The sequence below is a fragment of the Grus americana genome, chromosome 7 (assembly GCF_028858705.1).
Source record: "Grus americana isolate bGruAme1 chromosome 7, bGruAme1.mat, whole genome shotgun sequence".
In the NCBI taxonomy this organism is placed as follows: Eukaryota; Metazoa; Chordata; class Aves; order Gruiformes; family Gruidae; genus Grus; species Grus americana.
This window is the reverse complement of record NC_072858.1, coordinates 34166467-34185646: the sequence shown is the minus strand read 5'-3', so window position 1 is coordinate 34185646 and position 19180 is coordinate 34166467. Positions and strand designations below refer to the sequence as shown.

The 19180-nt window shown below is 41.5% G+C and overlaps 1 protein-coding gene across 1 annotated transcript; it reads left to right on the top strand.

Annotated features, from left to right (window-relative positions):
- Nucleotides 1-1734: 1734 nt before the first annotated feature.
- Nucleotides 1735-18901, top strand: TMEM26 (transmembrane protein 26). Its single transcript, XM_054831872.1, has 6 exons — nt 1735-2046; nt 5211-5289; nt 10943-11056; nt 11563-11783; nt 12821-12897; nt 15228-18901. Exons 1-6 carry the CDS (start codon nt 1856-1858, stop codon nt 15641-15643), a joined length of 1098 nt encoding a protein of 365 aa, XP_054687847.1. The 5' UTR covers nt 1735-1855; the 3' UTR covers nt 15644-18901.
- The last annotated feature ends 279 nt before the right edge of the window (nt 18902-19180 follow it).

Below are 19180 nucleotides of genomic sequence, written 5' to 3'. Positions count from 1 at the left end.
CTTGTTAAGCACTTGAGCTCCAGAGTGTCTTTAATATGCAGAACTACTAGCTATCAGCAAAGCTCACCGCATCCTTCCTGAATACACAATATCATGGGAATGTCCCACTGATCATCTTTCTGAGTTTGACATCTGCACTGTTAGGATCTCCACAAACAATTAGATGTACCAGTTCCCCCATGTCATTTCTTAGATATCAAACACTCCCACAGAGGAGTATCTTGTTTAAACAATCTCTCAATTCTGTCTGTTCCCTGTTTCCTGTTCAGCTAGGTTTGACCTTAACACCAACGGAAGGGTTGTCAACCAACAGCACTCAAGGCATGATATGACAGGGTGGCTGTTGGCACGGGATTATCAGTAGTAAGCCCTTGACTTGAATTAATTTTCCTCTGAGTGTTAGGAACTTAATTTTGATGCTTCAGAAAGGCATGTTGCACAATCCATTTATTTACTCAGACATTTCCTGAGGGAGCAATCTACACTGTGGAATGGCCTTTTGTTTTTCTTTTTTGTCTGGGCAGGGTTATTTTTAAGTATCTTCTCCCTCATCTCCCCCCACCCTCAAGGCCAGCACCAGCTTCAGTGGTTCATAGGGAAAGAGGCTTGCTTTTGCAGTGAGGAAAACTTAGATCTTAGCAATTGCGGAGAAACACCTTCTTACAAAGGTCACAACTCTTAGAAGAATATCTTCTTGTGTTTAAAGTAGAACAGGGTATTTAAAATTAAATCAGCTAGTAAGTTAGGACCTTTGGAGCACCACAGTAGGTTACATGGACTTGATTCTCCACTTATATTTTACAACAGCATATCTCAAGTTAAGTGTTTTGGCAGTAGATGAACACCAAACTGGAGCAACATAGTGAAAATTTTGATCAAGAAGAAATTTCTCTTTGGTTACCCAAGTGTAAATTCAAATAAAATTTATAATCATTATGAGAAACATCAGAGCAATTTTAAACATACTTTGTATGTTATAAACTATTCCCACAGAAGATACTAAAGGTCAGTCTAGAGGTAACTGACCTAACAGTCAATCTTCTGTGTGGTTTTTGTATGTGTCCCTATTGGCCTATTCGGTATCATTAGTGTTAACACAGATTTCATCCTTATTTCTGGAGTTCCACACTGGGGCTCCTTCTTACTCCTAAAGCAGGTTGTAGGTTATTCAATATAGTAGTTTGACTAATTTTCAGTACTGGTTAGCTTTTCTAACTTCTGTTGCTTTTTAACCCTGTTGCACACAGGGATTGCAATATTGAACTAAGTACATATTTTCTGCTTTCTGTATTGCAACGTTAAATGAACAATTTTCAAAGCTCCCAAATATGAATTATATCTTTCAGGGGGAGGGGAGAGGGAAGAGGGTTTTGCAGTCTCAGTAACACAGTGGAGCTCTTAACAATTAATAATGCTTCTTATGTGTTGTCTCTTCGCTAGGAATCTACAAGATGAGAGCAGCCAGCGGGGCTAGCAGGGAGATGGTAACTCTGTGAGATGGAAACATCCCTGCCAGTTACTCCTTGAGCAGATGCTAGAGGGGACAGAAGCAAATCCTTCACGCCCCTGGCTTAGCGTGGTCAGAGCTGTACTGAGCACGGCAAACCACTGTAGCCTGGAAGCATGAGCTTTTTTTTCTTTTCTTCCCTTTAAAAAGTTTTCAGGAAGTCTGGGGGAGGGGCAATGCTGTTTCTTTTTTGTTATAATGGGCCCTTTGTGGAGATGGAAGAGGAGAAGAGATCTGTGTGCCTGTGGTGCGCACGCTTCCCAGTGATTCCCTGGGAAACTTCCCAGGGCTCCTAAAAAGCACTGGGCCCCTGCGGTGCGGGGCAAAGGGGAGGGGGGCTGGTCCAGGATGGAGCTGATGGTGCTGCTCAATGCTCTGGTTACTCGCCTGCTCTTTGTGTTGCACTCTCTCATCGGGGTCTGGAGAGTGACTGCTGTGAAGAAAGAACCCAAGTACTGGCTGCTGGCACTGCTCAATCTTCTCCTGTGCCTGGAGACAGGGCTCACCCTCAAGTTTAAGCAAGGCAGAGGCTACAAATGGTGAGCATATCCTGCCGGCTCCGACGGAGCCCCTCTTGCTTCTTTGCATGTACTTTGCTGCAGATGTGAGGCTGCCTTCTGCAGCTGCTGCCTGAGAGCAGTACTGCCCTGGCTGTGTTGCTGCCAAGCTTTCAGGGACGGTGTTTTCTCCCCTGCTGCACCTGGGGGCGGGGGGTGGAAAATTGGTAAAGTCCTGGCTAGTCCATTGCCAAATCCAGAGGGCTTTCAGGAAGGGCAGTTTGCAGCAGACCACTTGGGAGCCACTCTCTGTACAGTTCTGTGTGTGCGCGTCCGTACTAACAGCTGAATAATGTGGGAAACATAGCTGCAGGCGAGAGGTACGTGCTCTGGAGCTGCTGATCCAGTGGGCTGGGGAAGCAGGGGGCACACACTCCCTCACACCTCTCAGCGTCGCTGGGCACCTCCTAAGCAACAACATGTCAGGGACCACACGTGTGAGGTACGGAAGAGTGCTGGGGGGCCCACACGGGCCATTCCATACAGGTGCCCCGCATCTCTTACCCCATCCTGTCGTGCCCTGGTTTGCACCTCCTTCCCTGGGACCGCGTTCTCTGTCCCTGCTCCTTGCAACAGTGCTAACACCATGCCAGTGCATGAACCAAAACTCAGTGACAAATGAGCGGCAACCACTCTTGCAATACAGCAAGAGTGGCTTAAATATTTGGATTTGAGAGGCTATTCCAGAGGGGAACTTTCATGCATGAAAGGCTGCCTGAGAAATAAACAAAAAAGTTAATCATAGCAGAGTTTGCCCAAGCACATGGGTTTTTACATGCATCTAAAGAATTACTGCAGTCATCTACAACTCATCAGCGCTCACTCAGCCAAAACAAATGCTCTGTAAAAAGGAAGTGGTCGTGTAACTAATTGTCAAGATTTCACTAGGACCTTTTATTTTTAACAACTCAAAACTGCAGGCAGGCCCTGAGAAAAATCCAGGACCAAAAAAAGCCCAAGAGTATTTCAATGATGTTAAATTCCTGTCCATTGCAACCTGTGAAACTCCTTATAACAGAAGCAGTGTTGTGTGACAATTCACACAAGTGTTCCATGCTCTAAATTTGAATGTAGTAAAAGCAGCAATAAAGTCTGGGACACAGGAAAGTTTAACAGCAGCAGAGCTCCTAAAGCATAGTTATGAGACAGGGGCAGAGTGAGCAGACCTGACTCGCTGGGGAGAGAAGGCAGCAGCAGAGACTTTATGAAGGAACACTTGCTATGGCAGCTTTTGGAAAATCCAAAGGAAAATAGATACAGAAAGCAGATCCATTTTAGATGAATACATGTGCTAGAAGACTGGGTGAAATTTAACTGGAAGGAAATTTTGAAAATGGATGTGGTCCAGCACTTTAAGCAGCACAGTAAAGTACATTTATAGGTAAGAACTGTAGACAAACGGCCAGCATCTCTTTGTATCTGGATAACTGCTCTGGTGGAAAACACATTCAGAACAGGCAGAATCATCTGCACTTATAGAAACAACCCCATGGACAATCACTGATCCAGACAACAGACAGTCTGTGCCACAGGACTCTCTGCCTCCAAGAGCCTCATATTCTCTCCATTTCTGATTGATAGAAGACTTACTTATTACACCAGCACAAAAAATTTAAGCGGCACGTGTGAAGAAGTAGTATTATTGTGGGCCTGGCCATGTAATATTTCCTCTAGATTGCTTCTTCTGAAAGAAAGGCAGGGTCAAAGCCCCTGAAGTCTCCTGGCCTGATCTGGTATCATTAGCTCAGTATTGCTAACCTGCCAGGTGATGGATTTTTCATGTGCTCAAGTCCTACAGGAAATACTGTAAAATATGTTAGTTCTCCCATTCAAATGAGAGGTGTGTTCTTTCCCAAAATAACCAGGCTAAAACCCAACAGAATAACTTTTTTTTTTTTTAAAGGAAACAACAAAAAAAATCCCCGTTGCCAAAACAAACATCATCCCCTCACCCCTGCAAAACAAACAAGACCCACAAACCAGGGCAATCTTATTTAGAGGGGATTGACTGAAACACTTCATAGCCAGTCATTTTCCTGAGCAGCAGGGTTTCTTCTTTTCCTCATACTTGATCTCCACTGGAAAAGTCACGATTACAAAAATAAAGGTACATTCAGGATAGGAACAATAAATGCAACAAGATTTGGCCAAAATGTTGCTGCAGTTACATACTTATAAGCAATTTAAATTCACTGCAATATGTGCTAGTGACAGGACAGAAGGAATCTAGCAAGTATCCTGAGTTTGACTCCACTGCCCTGTCCTGGGCCAGTACATATATGTGATGCAAAGGCTGCTGTGCATCTCAGCAGTATTGCAGACCTACCTCATCCCTTCTCCAAAAGCATAGGAATTGCCAAAAAAACCCCACCCCAAACAAAACTGTTGCATGTTTAATGAGAAAACACCAGCAACCCTCACAAGAATCAGTGCTTGCAGGAGTAATGAAGCCTCTCCAGTACTTCTGAATAAGCTGAGCTCAAGCAGCTGAAGATAATAAAGCTTCACCATCAGAAGTTATATAGAAGACTGACAGGGAAAGAAGAACTAGAGACAGAAATCCTAAAGAATTATACAATTGCCAGCATAAATGGGGAAACAAGGCCAAGACCCATTTTCATAAACCATTTTAGCCTGCACTGAAAGACCTCCTATTGAGGAAATGCTTGTTTTAGGCAAACTGATGCTATTTCTACTTTTCCTGTGTCAATGCACAAGATTCTGATCAACAGCCTTTATCCCAGCATCATTCAGTGAAATGACTCAATGTATTAATTCACCCTTCACGAAATCAGAAAGAACATGTTAGCTAGAGGCTTTTTTTTTTTTTTTTTTTTTTTTTGTAAGTACAGAGAATGCTGTGATGGAAATACAAACAGCAAAGTGCCTTTGGTTAGTTCTCAAAAAGATATTTTAAATAAACTTCCATATACAATCTCAGATGGATGTACAAATAAACCTATGATTCATAATACTGACAGCATGAGGAATTCAGCAAGAATAGCAACTCTTATTTGTAGTTACCCTACTTCTTAATATCCCATATGGTAGGAGGCAGAAGCTACTTTTCAATGCAGATAATGATGGGCTATGTGGTATTTATGATGTGATATAATACCAAGCTATCTTTTTTTTTTCCTTCACAGGTTTTCACCAGCAATATTTTTATATCTGATTTGCACAGTACCATCACTATGGCTACTAGAAATTCATCATGGGACTCAGGTATTTATTATGAGACAAGATGGACTAGTTTGAAATTGATGCATTATTTGATGGGTTGGATTTGGGCATGCACACAGGAGTCTGCCAGGTCTTGTTCCAATTTTCTGTTTTATACTGGTAGATCTCCCAATCCAGCTACAGCTATACTATGATGACTGTGCATTTCCTAAGTACCAAATAATGAACCCCATTCCTAGATAAAAATGAGACCATTTATTTGTATTTGGCCAGGGAACCGAGGACCAGAAGTTTGAAAAACAGCCTTTCACCCCCAGGTTACCAGCTTGAATCTTGCTCAGGATGGTGAAAGAATTTCATTGCTTTAAAGGCCTTTGTAAAATAAAGTGTGAGTTTCACAGCACTTACAGGCAGATATCACAACTCCAAGCAAGCCAAAATTGAGACAGGTATCAGTGAAGGGGGTCTTACACTCAAATTAGCTCATGTTTGCTGCAACCTAGCAGAACACTCACAGATTGCTACCACGGATAGCCAACATGGTAATTTGTCTGTCAGCATTTATATCCTTTCTTTGTTCATGCTGTATAGTAATCTGGGAGCAGGGTGTCTGGATTCCAATTCAGGACTAAAATACATAGTAAATTTTTTAAAGGCAATTGTTCTTTTGGCAGAGGGAGTCAGGGCCAGGACAGAGCCACTTAGCCCAGCAGCCCACGCTGAGTGAATCACCTCCCTGTGCAGGCTGTTTTCGAGTCCCCATAGCACTTCCACATAGTGAAAAGGGGATTTTTTTTTCCTATCCCGGCATTTGTACACATGCAGTACCTTATATCCACAGCAGAAAAGGGCCTGATAGGAACAAGCGCAACAAGCTACAGCAGAAAATACATAAATTAGACTAAGAAGACATAGTGCCTCATTTTCTCCTTTGAAACATTGTTAGAGCCCACAGAAGCATAATCAAATATTCAAAATTGTGTTTACACTGAAAATGCCTGAGGCTTCTTCTAAATACAGCAGCAGGAATTTATTGTCTTCTTGTTTTGCCAAATCTCCTTAAACAGTCACAGACAGGTAACGTGGATATTGAGAACATTTGTCATAGTTAAATCTGGTCCAAGAAACAGGCTAATTCTGTAGTCAAAGGCAGCAGTTTATTTCCCAAAATGATGTTAGAACATGGCATACTTTGTTCTTATTGATATACTGCTACTGTGAATTAAAGAGGGAGTATATCAAGTTAACAGCTTAGTTTATACCTGGAGAGATAGGAGGGAGAGTTCTGGAAACACACAATCTAATAGATTCAAACACTATACCTCCAGAAAGGGAGCAGCCCTCCTAACAATTCATCTCAAACACAGCACCCAGACTAGTACTACTCCTCATACTAAAGTATTGCTGGGATTTTCCTTATTAAAATACTAACAGAATGGGTAATTATGCAGTCGCTAGATCCACACATTTAACATATACACCATGAAAACAGTTTGTGGTCTTTAAGGCAGCAGAACTTTGATCTTTAAACAGGAAACACCAACTGCTTGTGTCGGTGCTGTTATGTAAGGCACGTGCTAATATGCAGTCTCTCCTCCTGGAGACGGGTAATTCTGCCTCTCCGAGTACCGCAGAACTGGACATAAGTAATACCATTCATATATCAACAGTGAAATACTGACTGCGTAGAAAGTGCTGCTTTGCGGTAAAATATTTGGGGATGAAATACATGTTTGGGAGAGACTATAAAGTAAATTGAACTGTACCGAGTGAAAAAATTGCTGTCTGCAATAGAGTGGCAATAAAATTAAAACCATTTAATCCATTAAAACCCCCAAACATATATTCTCAGTAACGTGTAAGATCTCAGATAAACAAATACCTCTGTTACTTTTTGAAATGCCTGGTGCGTCACTGCCACAGAAAGCAATAACTGACCACCTTTTGCAGGGCTTACCTGACTACCGACGCTGTAGTCAATGTAGGCTTCCCAGTCAGAAAAAAGATAGATACTTGATAAACCTTGTAATTATTTTTAACCACCTTAACTTGAGCATTTTAAGGGAATAGTGAATATTGCTGCCCATTCCCTCAGCCCCATTCTGAGGTGGGATTCTCTTACCAGCTAAACTTCTAGTATATCACTCTCCTAAAAGCAACCTTACATCTTTCACCATTTCTTCCCTCCCGTACCCATTACCTTCCTCAATTTGGGAAGCAGCTTAAGCGATCTTTACTCCTTGTTTTACGTTTCAGCTTTCCCGTATGAGCAAAATGAAGCAGTCACAGTTGCTTTGAATTTCTGACATCACACGTGTTGCCATAGCGATGGTAACACTGTTTCCAGCAAGAAAGGCTGGAATGGCAGAGAGCAAGCGGGGTACCTGTTGCTTGGCAGAGGCCCCGCTCCAGGGAAGGGCTCGCCTCGTCCACAGCGTACGCAGGCTGCCAGCCTCCACACACGTTAACGGGATTAAGGGTACTCTGCCCTGGCATTCAAGTGTCAATTTTACTGTCTCAATGCTGGACCCATTGCAAAAAATTTTAGCTCATATCGATTTTATTTGGGAAGAACGGATTGTCAATAGCATGCAAATAGAAGTTTGCTGAATTAGCTCAGTGTTTCAGGGGATCCCCACACATCGACAGAGAGCTCTCTGCAGGCCATGCACTAGGACAACACTATGTCATGCAACATAGTTTCTGTTTTGATTAGATGTTTTATAAATCCAAGGAATGTAAGCTTCATCTCAGGAAAAAAAAACAAAGGAAGTAAACCAAGCTAGAATTTATGCAAAATGCATACAATTTCTTCCTGTTTTACTTTTGCGCGGTAAAAAAACTAATAAGCATTTTTGTTTAGCTATGCATGCAGTCTCGATACCTGGGAATAACTGAGCTCTAGCAGTAAAGAGATAAACCATGGTTTTTAACTGCCTGTGAAACTTAGTATTCGCTTTTTCCCCTGTCACATCCCCACTAAGACACTGCATATACATAATTGGCTAGGCAAATATGCCTGACACCAACAGTCCTATTTACATGCATACGCATGATGAAAACAAAAGGCTCTTCTCCAAACTTTCAAGTGAATCACCACCACAATCACCATTTAAAATATTCAGAGAGAAACAAACCAAAACAAGATACGACCATAGTTAAATTAAAAATCAGGAGGCTACTTAAATGATTGGCTTTGCAGATGCAGTTTTCCATTTCCTGCCTGCAGGCAGTTGAGAAGAGCTATGGAGCCAGCCCTGAGGGGTGCCACTCAGTCAGAGTTTGTGGAGCCTCGCGCTGAAAAAGTAACCCCTCGTTCAGCTGAGAGTAGTTTCAAAAATTTCGTATAACAAACCCGCAAGAGACAGTGATAAAGCAAACTGATTTTTTTCAGGTATTCTCTGCACCTTTGTGCCACTAGGAAAAAAAAGAAAAAAGCAAAAAGCAAAGCCCCCTTGCAAGCCACACGGAAGCCATGGAGTGCTTTCCTCCACCTCCCCGGTGCCAGGGGAGCTACCTGCTCCTTGTTGTTGGCACAGGGAGAGCCACAGCATCTGCTGAGCAGCACCCATACACCTTGCTACCCACACAGTACAACTGCTGCAGGCTCCCGTTTCTCTCCTGTCCTTCAGCCACCTGATTTACTTGCTGGGAGTTCTCACAGTGTTTGGGAAGGGATCTTCCCTGTCCTTGCACATACACCAAACACAGCAGGCTACCCTTTGTAGGTCCTGCCTCAAATCTGGCAAATTCCTCCTTGAGCAACAGGCTTTAAAAGACAGACAAAAATTTCCCAAGCTCTGATGTGAAGTTTAATGCAAGTTCATGGCTCCCTTTCCTCCTACCCCTGGCAGAGCAGCCAAGGGGGGCAGAGGAGTGGGCTCAAACGCAGATTTAGTGACAAACCAAAGGCTGTCAAGGTGAATTAACCTTTCTCCCCCAGCACAAGTCAGTAATCCCTTTGCCCTACCCAGGCGACTCGTAACAATGCAGATACTCACTTCTTAATATTCTGGGGTGGCTACCCCAGTTATGCAATATTTTTAGGTCATGGTCTCCTCAGCCTACCACGTCACACTGCCTGTGGGGGTTACTCAGAAAGGCTGACCTTGACCTAGGGGCTGGTCTCCATAGGCTTTAGACTTCTTCTGCAGGCAACAGATAAAAAGGCTTCTCCAGAGCACCAGTTAAATTTAATTTCTGAAACATCCTCCAAACAAGCAGTTCTGTCCCTCTCCTTCGGCTGAAGGGCTAACCCAAGGAGATCAGCCCCACAAGGCCATAGCCAGGCAGAGTACCAGCCTCCCCATCTCACTGTTTCCATGCCCAGAACCTGAGACTTCCATCCTCCAAACGGAAATATCATCTTCCCCACATCTGTGTGTCAATCTCTCAATGCTCTCACACCCACTGTCCAAACAAGGCAAGCGTTCAGCTGAAGAGCCTTCATCACCAATTATAAAAGCAACAAGCATTGACTATTCCCTCCCCCACCCCCCCGCTAGATTTTTCAGACCACGGGAAGTTGCTCCATTTATCTATGACAAGGTCAGGCAAGAGGCAGCATTTACCCAGCTACTGAGCAGTATTATCAGAGACCAAGTAAAGTATCAAAGTGGAATCTGAAATTTGCTAGAATGTGACATTTGCTGGAAAACGTTGCCTTCATATTGGCAGGCATTATGCTGAACACAGCTACTCAGTATGCACTAGAACACATTCCAATTGTTGCAGAAAATCACTCCCCGTGCAATAAAATGGTGGCGGGCCCAGTGGAGAAATGCAAATCATCTGGTGTTCTCTGGCACAAATAGGGCAGGATAAAAGTCTTTAATAACAGCATAGTTTGATTTTCTAATTATTCCCTTTTTATTATAAGGAAGGGAGATGTTAAGGGATTGTTATGAAGATAGATTTTTAGACCCATACCCCAGCTGCTCCATGGCCAGCCTTGGGGGTGAAGGTAGAAGGGCAGTGCAGTGCTGCAGACCTCAGGACTCTTAACACAGTCCCACCACTGGTTTACTGCAGTTGAAGTAACAGTATGTTTAGCCAACATTCAATTTCCTGGAGCACTGACTATTTGGAGAAAGTAAAGATACCCATTTTTCTACTCTGCAGGGGTAGGCAACAATGCAGGCTCATTTTTCTTAATTATTCCCAAATCTAACCTCTCACATTATTCACAGAATGAAACAATCACATTTTTAGAGAACTTTTTCTGGATAGTAGAGATAAGAAGCAAGTATTTTGAGAGCACATTTGAATATAGAGACTGACCATGACCAATTTTTACCCTATTTTACTGTTTTAGCCAGGGAGAGACTATGCAGGAAACCCAGTCGCCTTTTCAGGAGAACTGTATGCAGATCACATTCAAAGAGTATGATCTTAACAGCACAAAGGTGTCACCGACTCTATCAGTCCTTGAATTTCCATGCTCTTCTATGGTACAATCCTACATTTTCTCAGGGACCTACCAACACATCACTCCTGTCCTCATGAGAGGAATTCCTCCTTTCTGAACAAGGGTGGGGGGGAATTACATTCAGAGTGAGCATGTACCTTTGTAAACGTCAACTGACTTTCAGAAACGAACCCTCTGCAGTTCAACCAAATGGGAGTCTTTCAGCCAGAACGGGTCTACTCCCTGTGCAGGATGTTTATGCATGTGTGCTGCTTTTGTTCACAACAGTACTGTGGCAACGAGCCCGGAGCAGTTCAGGTGAATGTCAGCAACCAAGACTTCAATCAATCCAGAGACAGCAGTCACGCAAGTGAGGGAACAGATCACCACATCATTCAGACGGTGGGACACCTTTTCCTATTCCTAGTAGAGATCTTACTATGTTAGAACAATTAGAGAGGACTGTTGTGTCTATTTGGGCAAGCTCCTCACACAATGAGTACAATTTAAGAAAACAGTTTCAGAAAACCATGTTGTAAAAGTGGCCTGCAGCGTGCTGCATACTAACTATTGTTGGTAGGAAAAATCTGTGTGAAGAGACTTCTACCATTCTCTTCCAAATCTCAGTAACTGACTTTAGAAAGTGTCTGGGTGATGGTTCTGCAGAGGATAATGCTCAGCTGAAAAATGAGAACATGAGGAGCAGTACACAGAGAAAGACTTGCTCTTCCTTACCCAAGTTTGTATTAACGTGCCTTTTTCAAATTATGCCTACCACATAGAAATGATTTGCTCTAATGCAATGCAAAGGAGAACAAAAGCAGGCTCAAGGATGAATGCTATCTCTGAAGGTAGCTATGTCAGTCTCCTGAAGTTACAGTATGTCACTGTTGTTGTCTTTTAAACAGGCTAAAGTCTTTGTGAAACAGCTCTCCACGATCTGTGAGACTGTATGGACACTGGCCCTTCACCAGACTTTTCTACTGCTGCTAGTAGTTGGGAGATGGCTTCTCCCCATTGGGGTTGAAATCACCCGGGATCAATTGTCTCAGCTGCTGCTCATGTTTGTGGGAACAGCAGCAGATATACTTGAATTTGCTAGTGAAACCTTGGACATTGAAGATGTTCGGTAAGGACTATGTGCCGACATAACTAATTTGCATAGTGCAAGATATTTGTTTTGCTTGAAGATTTGTTTGCGCACTCTGTGGTGTTCAGACTAGTGGATAACACAGATAACAGACGGCTACATCCAAGGGCTCTGCTTTTCTACTCTCACTTTTCTCTCTGTAACAGACCTAACAGTCCTATGGGCTTTGTTAGGGATTACTCATCTGTTGCCAGCAGAGAAGCATGTCCCATCCATCACAATAAAAGGGTACAAAGAGCCAAACAACTAGCATAACTGCCCTGCAGGGTCAGTTCTTACAGCTACAGGACCTGAAACACTGGATACACAGTGAGCCTCTTTCAGGTTAATGAATTGTTTTAAATGGCCAAGGAAGCAACTAGAGTTTGCTTTAGTGATTCATTATCCAAGTTGCTTCTGTGGTTATCTCATATGTACTTACTTCATGGTAGAATGACAAAGTGTTCAAAGATAAGAAAGGGAATGGCATAGTCTGGTGTGAATTTTCAGTGTTGTGATCTCTCCCAGAGAAAGTAAGCCCATCTCCCCCTCACAGCGCTGAGAGATGAGCTATGAACATCCATTATAAAGAGAAAGAATCACAGAAGAGATTCGTCCTTTTACAGACACACTAATTTTTTTTTTTTTTTAATATCAAAGAAAAGGTTTTACAGCAGGAAAAGTGGTCCTTCCCACTTGGCAGAGAAGCTTCAGGCTTGCAAGGAATGTGTAATCACTACAAGGGTAAAGTTATCTCCTCTTTGAGCCACAGAGTCTATTTTTATATGCTTATCATTATAACGTTAGCATCAGATATTTAGTGTAATTACACAGCTGGAACATGTGGCCTGAACAGCAAAAATTCTATACCAAGAGGTGCTTCTGTTTTCCTTAGTCTTACATCTCAATAGCATGCATTAATCACTGTTTTGCTCAATCACCCTTTAAATGACATTCCAAATACTACAGGAAACATTTTGGTTATCACATAAGGAAATTGCATCTTCATTGTTATCACTTTTTTCCCCCTCCCATAGGAAGAATTATGCTCTCATAAATGCAATTCTTGCTGTATGGACCTGGAGTATGTTACAGTTTCCACTCGATCTTGCAGGTTAGTACTTGCATATAAACAAGAAAAGAGAACAAATTCTTTAAGTTTTCGCTGGCATGTCTTGTGGCTGCACACACGCTACAGGCTATACCAAGGACTTCTGGTGGACAGCAATTCATATGACAATGATTGTTTTTGAAGAAAGTCTGTTGTGGTTTCTTTTGAGGAAACACTTGTTTCTGGCTAACCTCTAATCTCCCTGATAAAACTCTTGACTTCCAGAAAAAAATGGAATTGCAATATTGTATTGAAGCATCTGCTCTGGTTGTCCAGTACTGCCTTTAAACTTCACTCTGCGAGCTCTCCAGTTAGATCTGGTCTTGGATTGTATTCTGGGTCTAATCTGGGTAGGTTATAGATACTATGGAGACACAGTCCCTGTCATTAACCACAGGGAATGGCACAGCCAAGAGCACAGAAGAGGTTATTACAGGAAAAATTACTTAGTCACAGGGAACCTAAAGGACCATATAATGCTGGGACTGTACACCCTTACCTTAAACTAAAAGGCCCAACATTCAGCCAGTTCAGGCTTGTATTTGTCCCTAGGCAGAAAGGGCTTCTCTATGGCCAAGAAGAATGATGAAAGTTGCCTCCATCGTCATCTGTTCCAAGCATTTTGGCCTCCAATCACTACAAGTTTGCAACTCAACTATACCAGTCCAAAGATACATTATCCTCACCAGAATCTTATATAAAATTGATGACTAGGTTGACACACTGTCTAAAATAATAAATGAATAAAATAATGAAAAATGAATCCAGGAATTTTTCATTAGCTTTTCTTCATGGACAGCGCTAGGCTTTGTTTTCAACACTGAAGTTATGAAAATATTTCAGCATTTCAGCTCAGCAGCTCACCTCCTGAAAAAAAACTGATGCAACCACATTTCAGATTTATCACAGCTAAAATTCCTGTTACTGTTAAAATATATTCTGTTAAACATGCACAACACTCAGGTTTAAAAAAAAAACCAACAAAAAACCAAACCAAAACTAAAAAGCCATCAACAATCTCCTCCTCCCCCCATACACATCACCAGCCCCCAAACAGGCTTAAACAATCATAGCATTAATTTAAATGAAGTAACCTGTTGCACTGTGCATTTTTTCTCTGGCTATTCCTTTTCTGCTTATTTAATTACATCTACCAGTTAAAAAATAAGTTACTGAACATACATTGCCCTGAAATTTACTATACCGTTGCACAGATAGTACTTTCTATTCAAGGATTAGACTGTTCACTCACCTATCAAACATGATGTAAAATAGAAAATTTTAGGCACTTATTATTGGACTACAGCAATGCGGTTAGGACTATTAAACAGCAACGGCACAAAAGTGTATTAAAAAATTAGCTGCTGCTGAAGCTTTGCCTAATGGAGTCAGCAAATTTCTACATTCTACAACTCATTTTTCACTCAAGTCTCATCTTTTTATTTCCCCAGCATTGACTGTATTGAATTCTTTTGATAAGCTGAAACGTTTGGTCGTTGTCCCTGCATGACAAGTAGCTATGTTTTTTAAACTAAGGAAATCCCACTGCCTGAAAGACAGGTTAGTTAAGCTACATGTATTTTCATAAAAGAGGCAGCCATATCGACTGCACACAAACCCTTCTGATGATCCTTCTCCAGACACCGTGCCACAAAGAGCATTCTAGCCCACCACCACTTTTGTAGCTAAGGGGAACACATCCATGCAAGTTCCAACAGTTGCATGCAATTTCATACCCAGAAGGCTAAGAACGAGTACCTGGGGCTCAGGTCTCATCTGGAAAGCAGCAACTGCAGTTTCTTCCTATCCATAATCCTCTATATTGTCCCACACTGACATGACTTATTCCTACTATGGCACTTGAAAAAGGCAATAGCTATCTGGTGAATCTTTTAACAGCAAGGTCTTAGCCTAGAACAAATCGAAGTGCTACAGCTCAGGCTGTTCCCACTCAGCATATAGGTGGGGATTTTTTCTGTAAAGATACATACTAGCCTAGCATGTTGATTTAACAGAAAAGTGTTTGGGCAAGTCATTGCAGAAAGATTAAGTGATCTGCTTCTTGTTTTGAAAGTGTATAGATACTGATAACTTTGTAGGATGGAAAAGGAGAAGTGGGTTTTGGTCCTGTTTGGCAGACCACGTAAGTGCTTACTTAACATGAGCTTAGTGTGTTTTGCTGAAACAGATCTCAGAAATAGGATCTGCTTGATATTGATTTGTTCACAGTTGAGTGCATTTATAATCCAGGGTACCCTGGATTGTAACTGCCCTTTAGGCCAATCCTGGCTCAATTTTAGAGTTGTTTTAATATAACTGTGTTTTGTTTCCAGTACAGCATATTGGCTGCAAACCAACTGCGTCAACTAGGCGGATCCCCAGCCTGCTGCTGTGCAGGTACAGCGCCGAACTGTGGAACATTGGAGTCAGCCTTTTCATACAGGATGGTCCCTTCTTCATTGTGCGTTCAATCCTGATGGGCCACTTCAGAATATTCAATCAGATGCTGGTGTTTTTTACAGCTAAGAATATCTTAGTTGTGACTCTGCAATTGTATCGTTTGGCAGTGATAACCTTAGACTTTCGTGCTACCATTGTGCAGAAGAGCAGGAAAGGAGAAGTCAGCTGTTGTCCATGTGAGCCTTATGAAGCTAGTACTCATGCTACCGCTGACCAAGATACCAAAATGAAAGAGTTTGTTACTTTTCCTCCAAAAGAGGAATCCCAAACTCCATCAGAAGATCAGTGAGCCATTACTGACTTGAAAGAGGTTGCACTTCCCACAGCTTCTTCAGAAGAGCTTAGCCTGTTTCTATGATCAAGCACACCTTGAGTGAGTGCCTAAGTATCTCTTCCACCAAGAGATCAAGAATTTCTTCTAAATTGTAGGAAAAACTTCTGAAGCAAAGTCATGGAAACGGGACATTTTTGTATCCATTTGTATGCTGGGTTTTGACTAGTTCCCTATTATAGTATCCACAGGGATTTTGTAGCCATAGTTTGTAGTAGCAAGGAAGGTTTGGCACACTAACAAAGTTGGTTATTACCTTTGGTGATACTGTGCTAACATATGTACTCACATGTATTCATATAGAAGGACAAGCCTATCCATTATGGGAAGTACAGAAGCATTTAGCTCTACTTGAATGGTCTATAACTAGAGTGTGATGAACGATATGTTCACCGTATATGGGAGCAACTTCAGCAGTGACAACTGTGCAGACATACACGTGAAGGGGGATGACAGATTTCTACTGTTACTGTGACATCTAAACATTTTTCATTCAAGAAATTTAAGAAAATCTTGTTCAAATGTTACCTCATCCTTGGCTGGATTCTGTTAAAAAACTATGCAACACCATGAAACAGCATAAACAAAACTGTCTCTTGGGACCTGCATTGTCTCAATAACTTAAACATTACAAATGAAAACAAACAAAGCAGCCCCACAGATCATTAGAAGACAACTGCATTTGTCACAGGCATTTTCTACAGAGGTGCTTGCCTTTCTACCAGTTAGAACACAAAAAACCCCACCCCAAAATATTTGTAAAGACTTTTTTTCCCCCTGGTTTCACTGTGCTTGCAGTTGGGACAAGTTTTTAAAAATGTCTCAATTTTATATTATTTTTAGAAGTGGCCTAAGATATACAATCTAACTAGAAAGAAAATGGTACTGCTGAAGTTTGACAAGACAATGTAGACAGAAAAATTCAGGCTTGTGCTTCACGTTTTATAAAGCACCACAAGGTCCCATGAAATAACTTGAGAAATTGTCTGGTCTGTTGAGTGTCAAGATCCACTTTTAAGAAAAGGCTAATAATTATTCATTTACTACTTTGACATTTGGAGAGAACAACATCAGGCCTGATTAATTTCTCCCAAGAACAGACTTTATATCAGTGTAAGACCATTGACTTTGCTGAGCTTAGATTACAGAAGCTCAAAGTAAGATAAGTGATTTTTTGAAAGTCTGCCTAAAAATTATATTCTCACAGAAAGTGGCAGGTACTTTTACAAATGTCTGCATCCATTCTAAAACAGTGCAGAAAAGCATATATAAGAAAATCTAGCAAATATAAATGACCTAATTAAGGTAACTTCCCTTATTAAAAATTCCCAATTAAACCTTATTTCCTAAAGCCTCTACTATCTAAAGACAGAATCTGGTCTGGAAGCGTATGAAAGTGTTCTTACCACCACTGCAGCAGTCACATGCTTATTTATCCATAGCTTGATAAGCAATGACATGTTTATTCTTTGAAAGATTAACCTATTTAAAAATCCCAACCCCCAAACATGTGAACCTGTGTTTATACTTGTGAGACATTGCTGTTCCATGCAGGATCAGGCCCTTCCATTATGAAAGAAGAAAATGCACAGCCATAAAGAAGGAAGGAAGTCTTATATACTTCATAGCCATTTCTAACATTTATGCTTTAGTAATAATGTGCAACACTTCCTGCTTTTCTTATTTTGGGCCTTTTTCCAGCAGAAATTAAAAAAGCCAATCATCATTTGCAATGGCATTGTGAGGTAGACATACGGAGAGTGAAATGCAGCTTCATTTGGGATTTTAATTCAAGTCTAGAAGTAAAAAGCAAGAGTGCTGCTGCTGACCAGCTGCACTAAAACCTTTCACACTAGGGTGAATTTAGAATCAGTTGGTAGAACTGCAACACATCTCTCCCTTGTTGATGCAAGCCAGGACTACTGACATTCATTTTGAGTTTACCACCTGCTGATATAGTAATTATCCTGTTAAAAGGATCCTTGCTAATTAATTTGGAGTGTACTGAGCTTGCTAGAACATCATTCTAAATTCATCAGCACAAAAATTGCAGGACGTACTTTTTTAAACTTGCTGTCTATTTAAAGGGCTTAGTTCAGCAACAAACTGCCTACAAGGCTCAGCCTGCAGCAAATGCAAGATCCCCTGGGGAAAGCAATACAGATACTAGTTACAGCAGAAATATTTTAGAGAGAACTATATTTCCTGATCTTCAGGCTGTTCCATTTTAAAGCTTCTAATCAGATTTACTATGAGAAGAACTCATTCCAATGCTAGGTTTTTACTACTAGATCCCATCCCGGTTCACTCACAGACAGAACAGGCTAGATCCTCCCTCATGCTTATGATAGAATAGATTTGAACTTCCCTTTTCCTCCTCACTATAAGGGGTGATAACAAACAAATCACTTAAAAATAAAAGAAAACCCAAACAAACAAAGCACTTAAATGGTGGGTAGTCCACCTCCCCACCTGTGTGTGGAGGGGAATCACAGATGCCAGGTAGCAGCAGGAATGACATGCAGTCTCCTCTGCTTCGTTGAGAAGCCTGGAAACAGCAGTTAAGAAGTCTAGCAGCTTGTATGTTTGGTCACAGCAGCAAAGCCCAGCTGCAAGCCATCCTCACTTTCCTCTTGCAAATATCTCCAGAGGAAGGACCACAATGCTGTTTATCCAACAGGCTGTTTGGGTCTGCTGAGTCTACAACTGGGTGATGGGAACCATTGTGCCATCCTGCAGCCTTCCAGAGCTTTACGCTAAGCAAGTGGTAGAATGCATTTTCTTGAAGATCTGCCAGCATCTGTGGCTTATCTAGAGAACAACTGATGTCATGCTTGCTATTCAGGAAAAGACACAATAAACTTTCAGATGTGGAAAATTCAAGCCTTCAAAATGGAAGGATTTCAGAACATGTATCTTAACCATTATTTACTTGAGACAGGAGAATTACATTACTAAATCTCTTCTGCAAATAGATATCTAGCCATTTAATGTTATTTTTTTCTGATCGTTCCTGCCTTGTCCTTTTAGATTATTCCATATTAAACCTCACTAAAATGTTTTACCACTTGTCTTTTCCTGAGCTAAATTGTATTCCTCCTTTCCTTTGGACATTGGCTCAAATAAGATCATAGCCCTGAGCCCAAAAAAACCACCAAACCCCAAGCCAACAACCGCCATGCTTTTATTGCATTCCTGTTGGTATTTGTACTGTACTATGTTCTCTGGGACCACGTGGAAATGGAAGAAAATGTGCAATTACTTTTAAAAAATTCCAACTGTATTTTGCAAATAAAAGGCAGTTACCTCAGGCATAGCTGCCAATTTATTATGTGAGAGCTGACTGTTATATGTTCCCATTAATTACATCTTCCACATGCTGCTTTTCCTTTCCATCCTTCGTAAGTTAATTACTTAGGCCAGATTCTGACTGCAGCCATTGCTTTGAAAACCCACAGCAACTGCAGTAAATTCTGCTCTATTCTGGTCAGATTC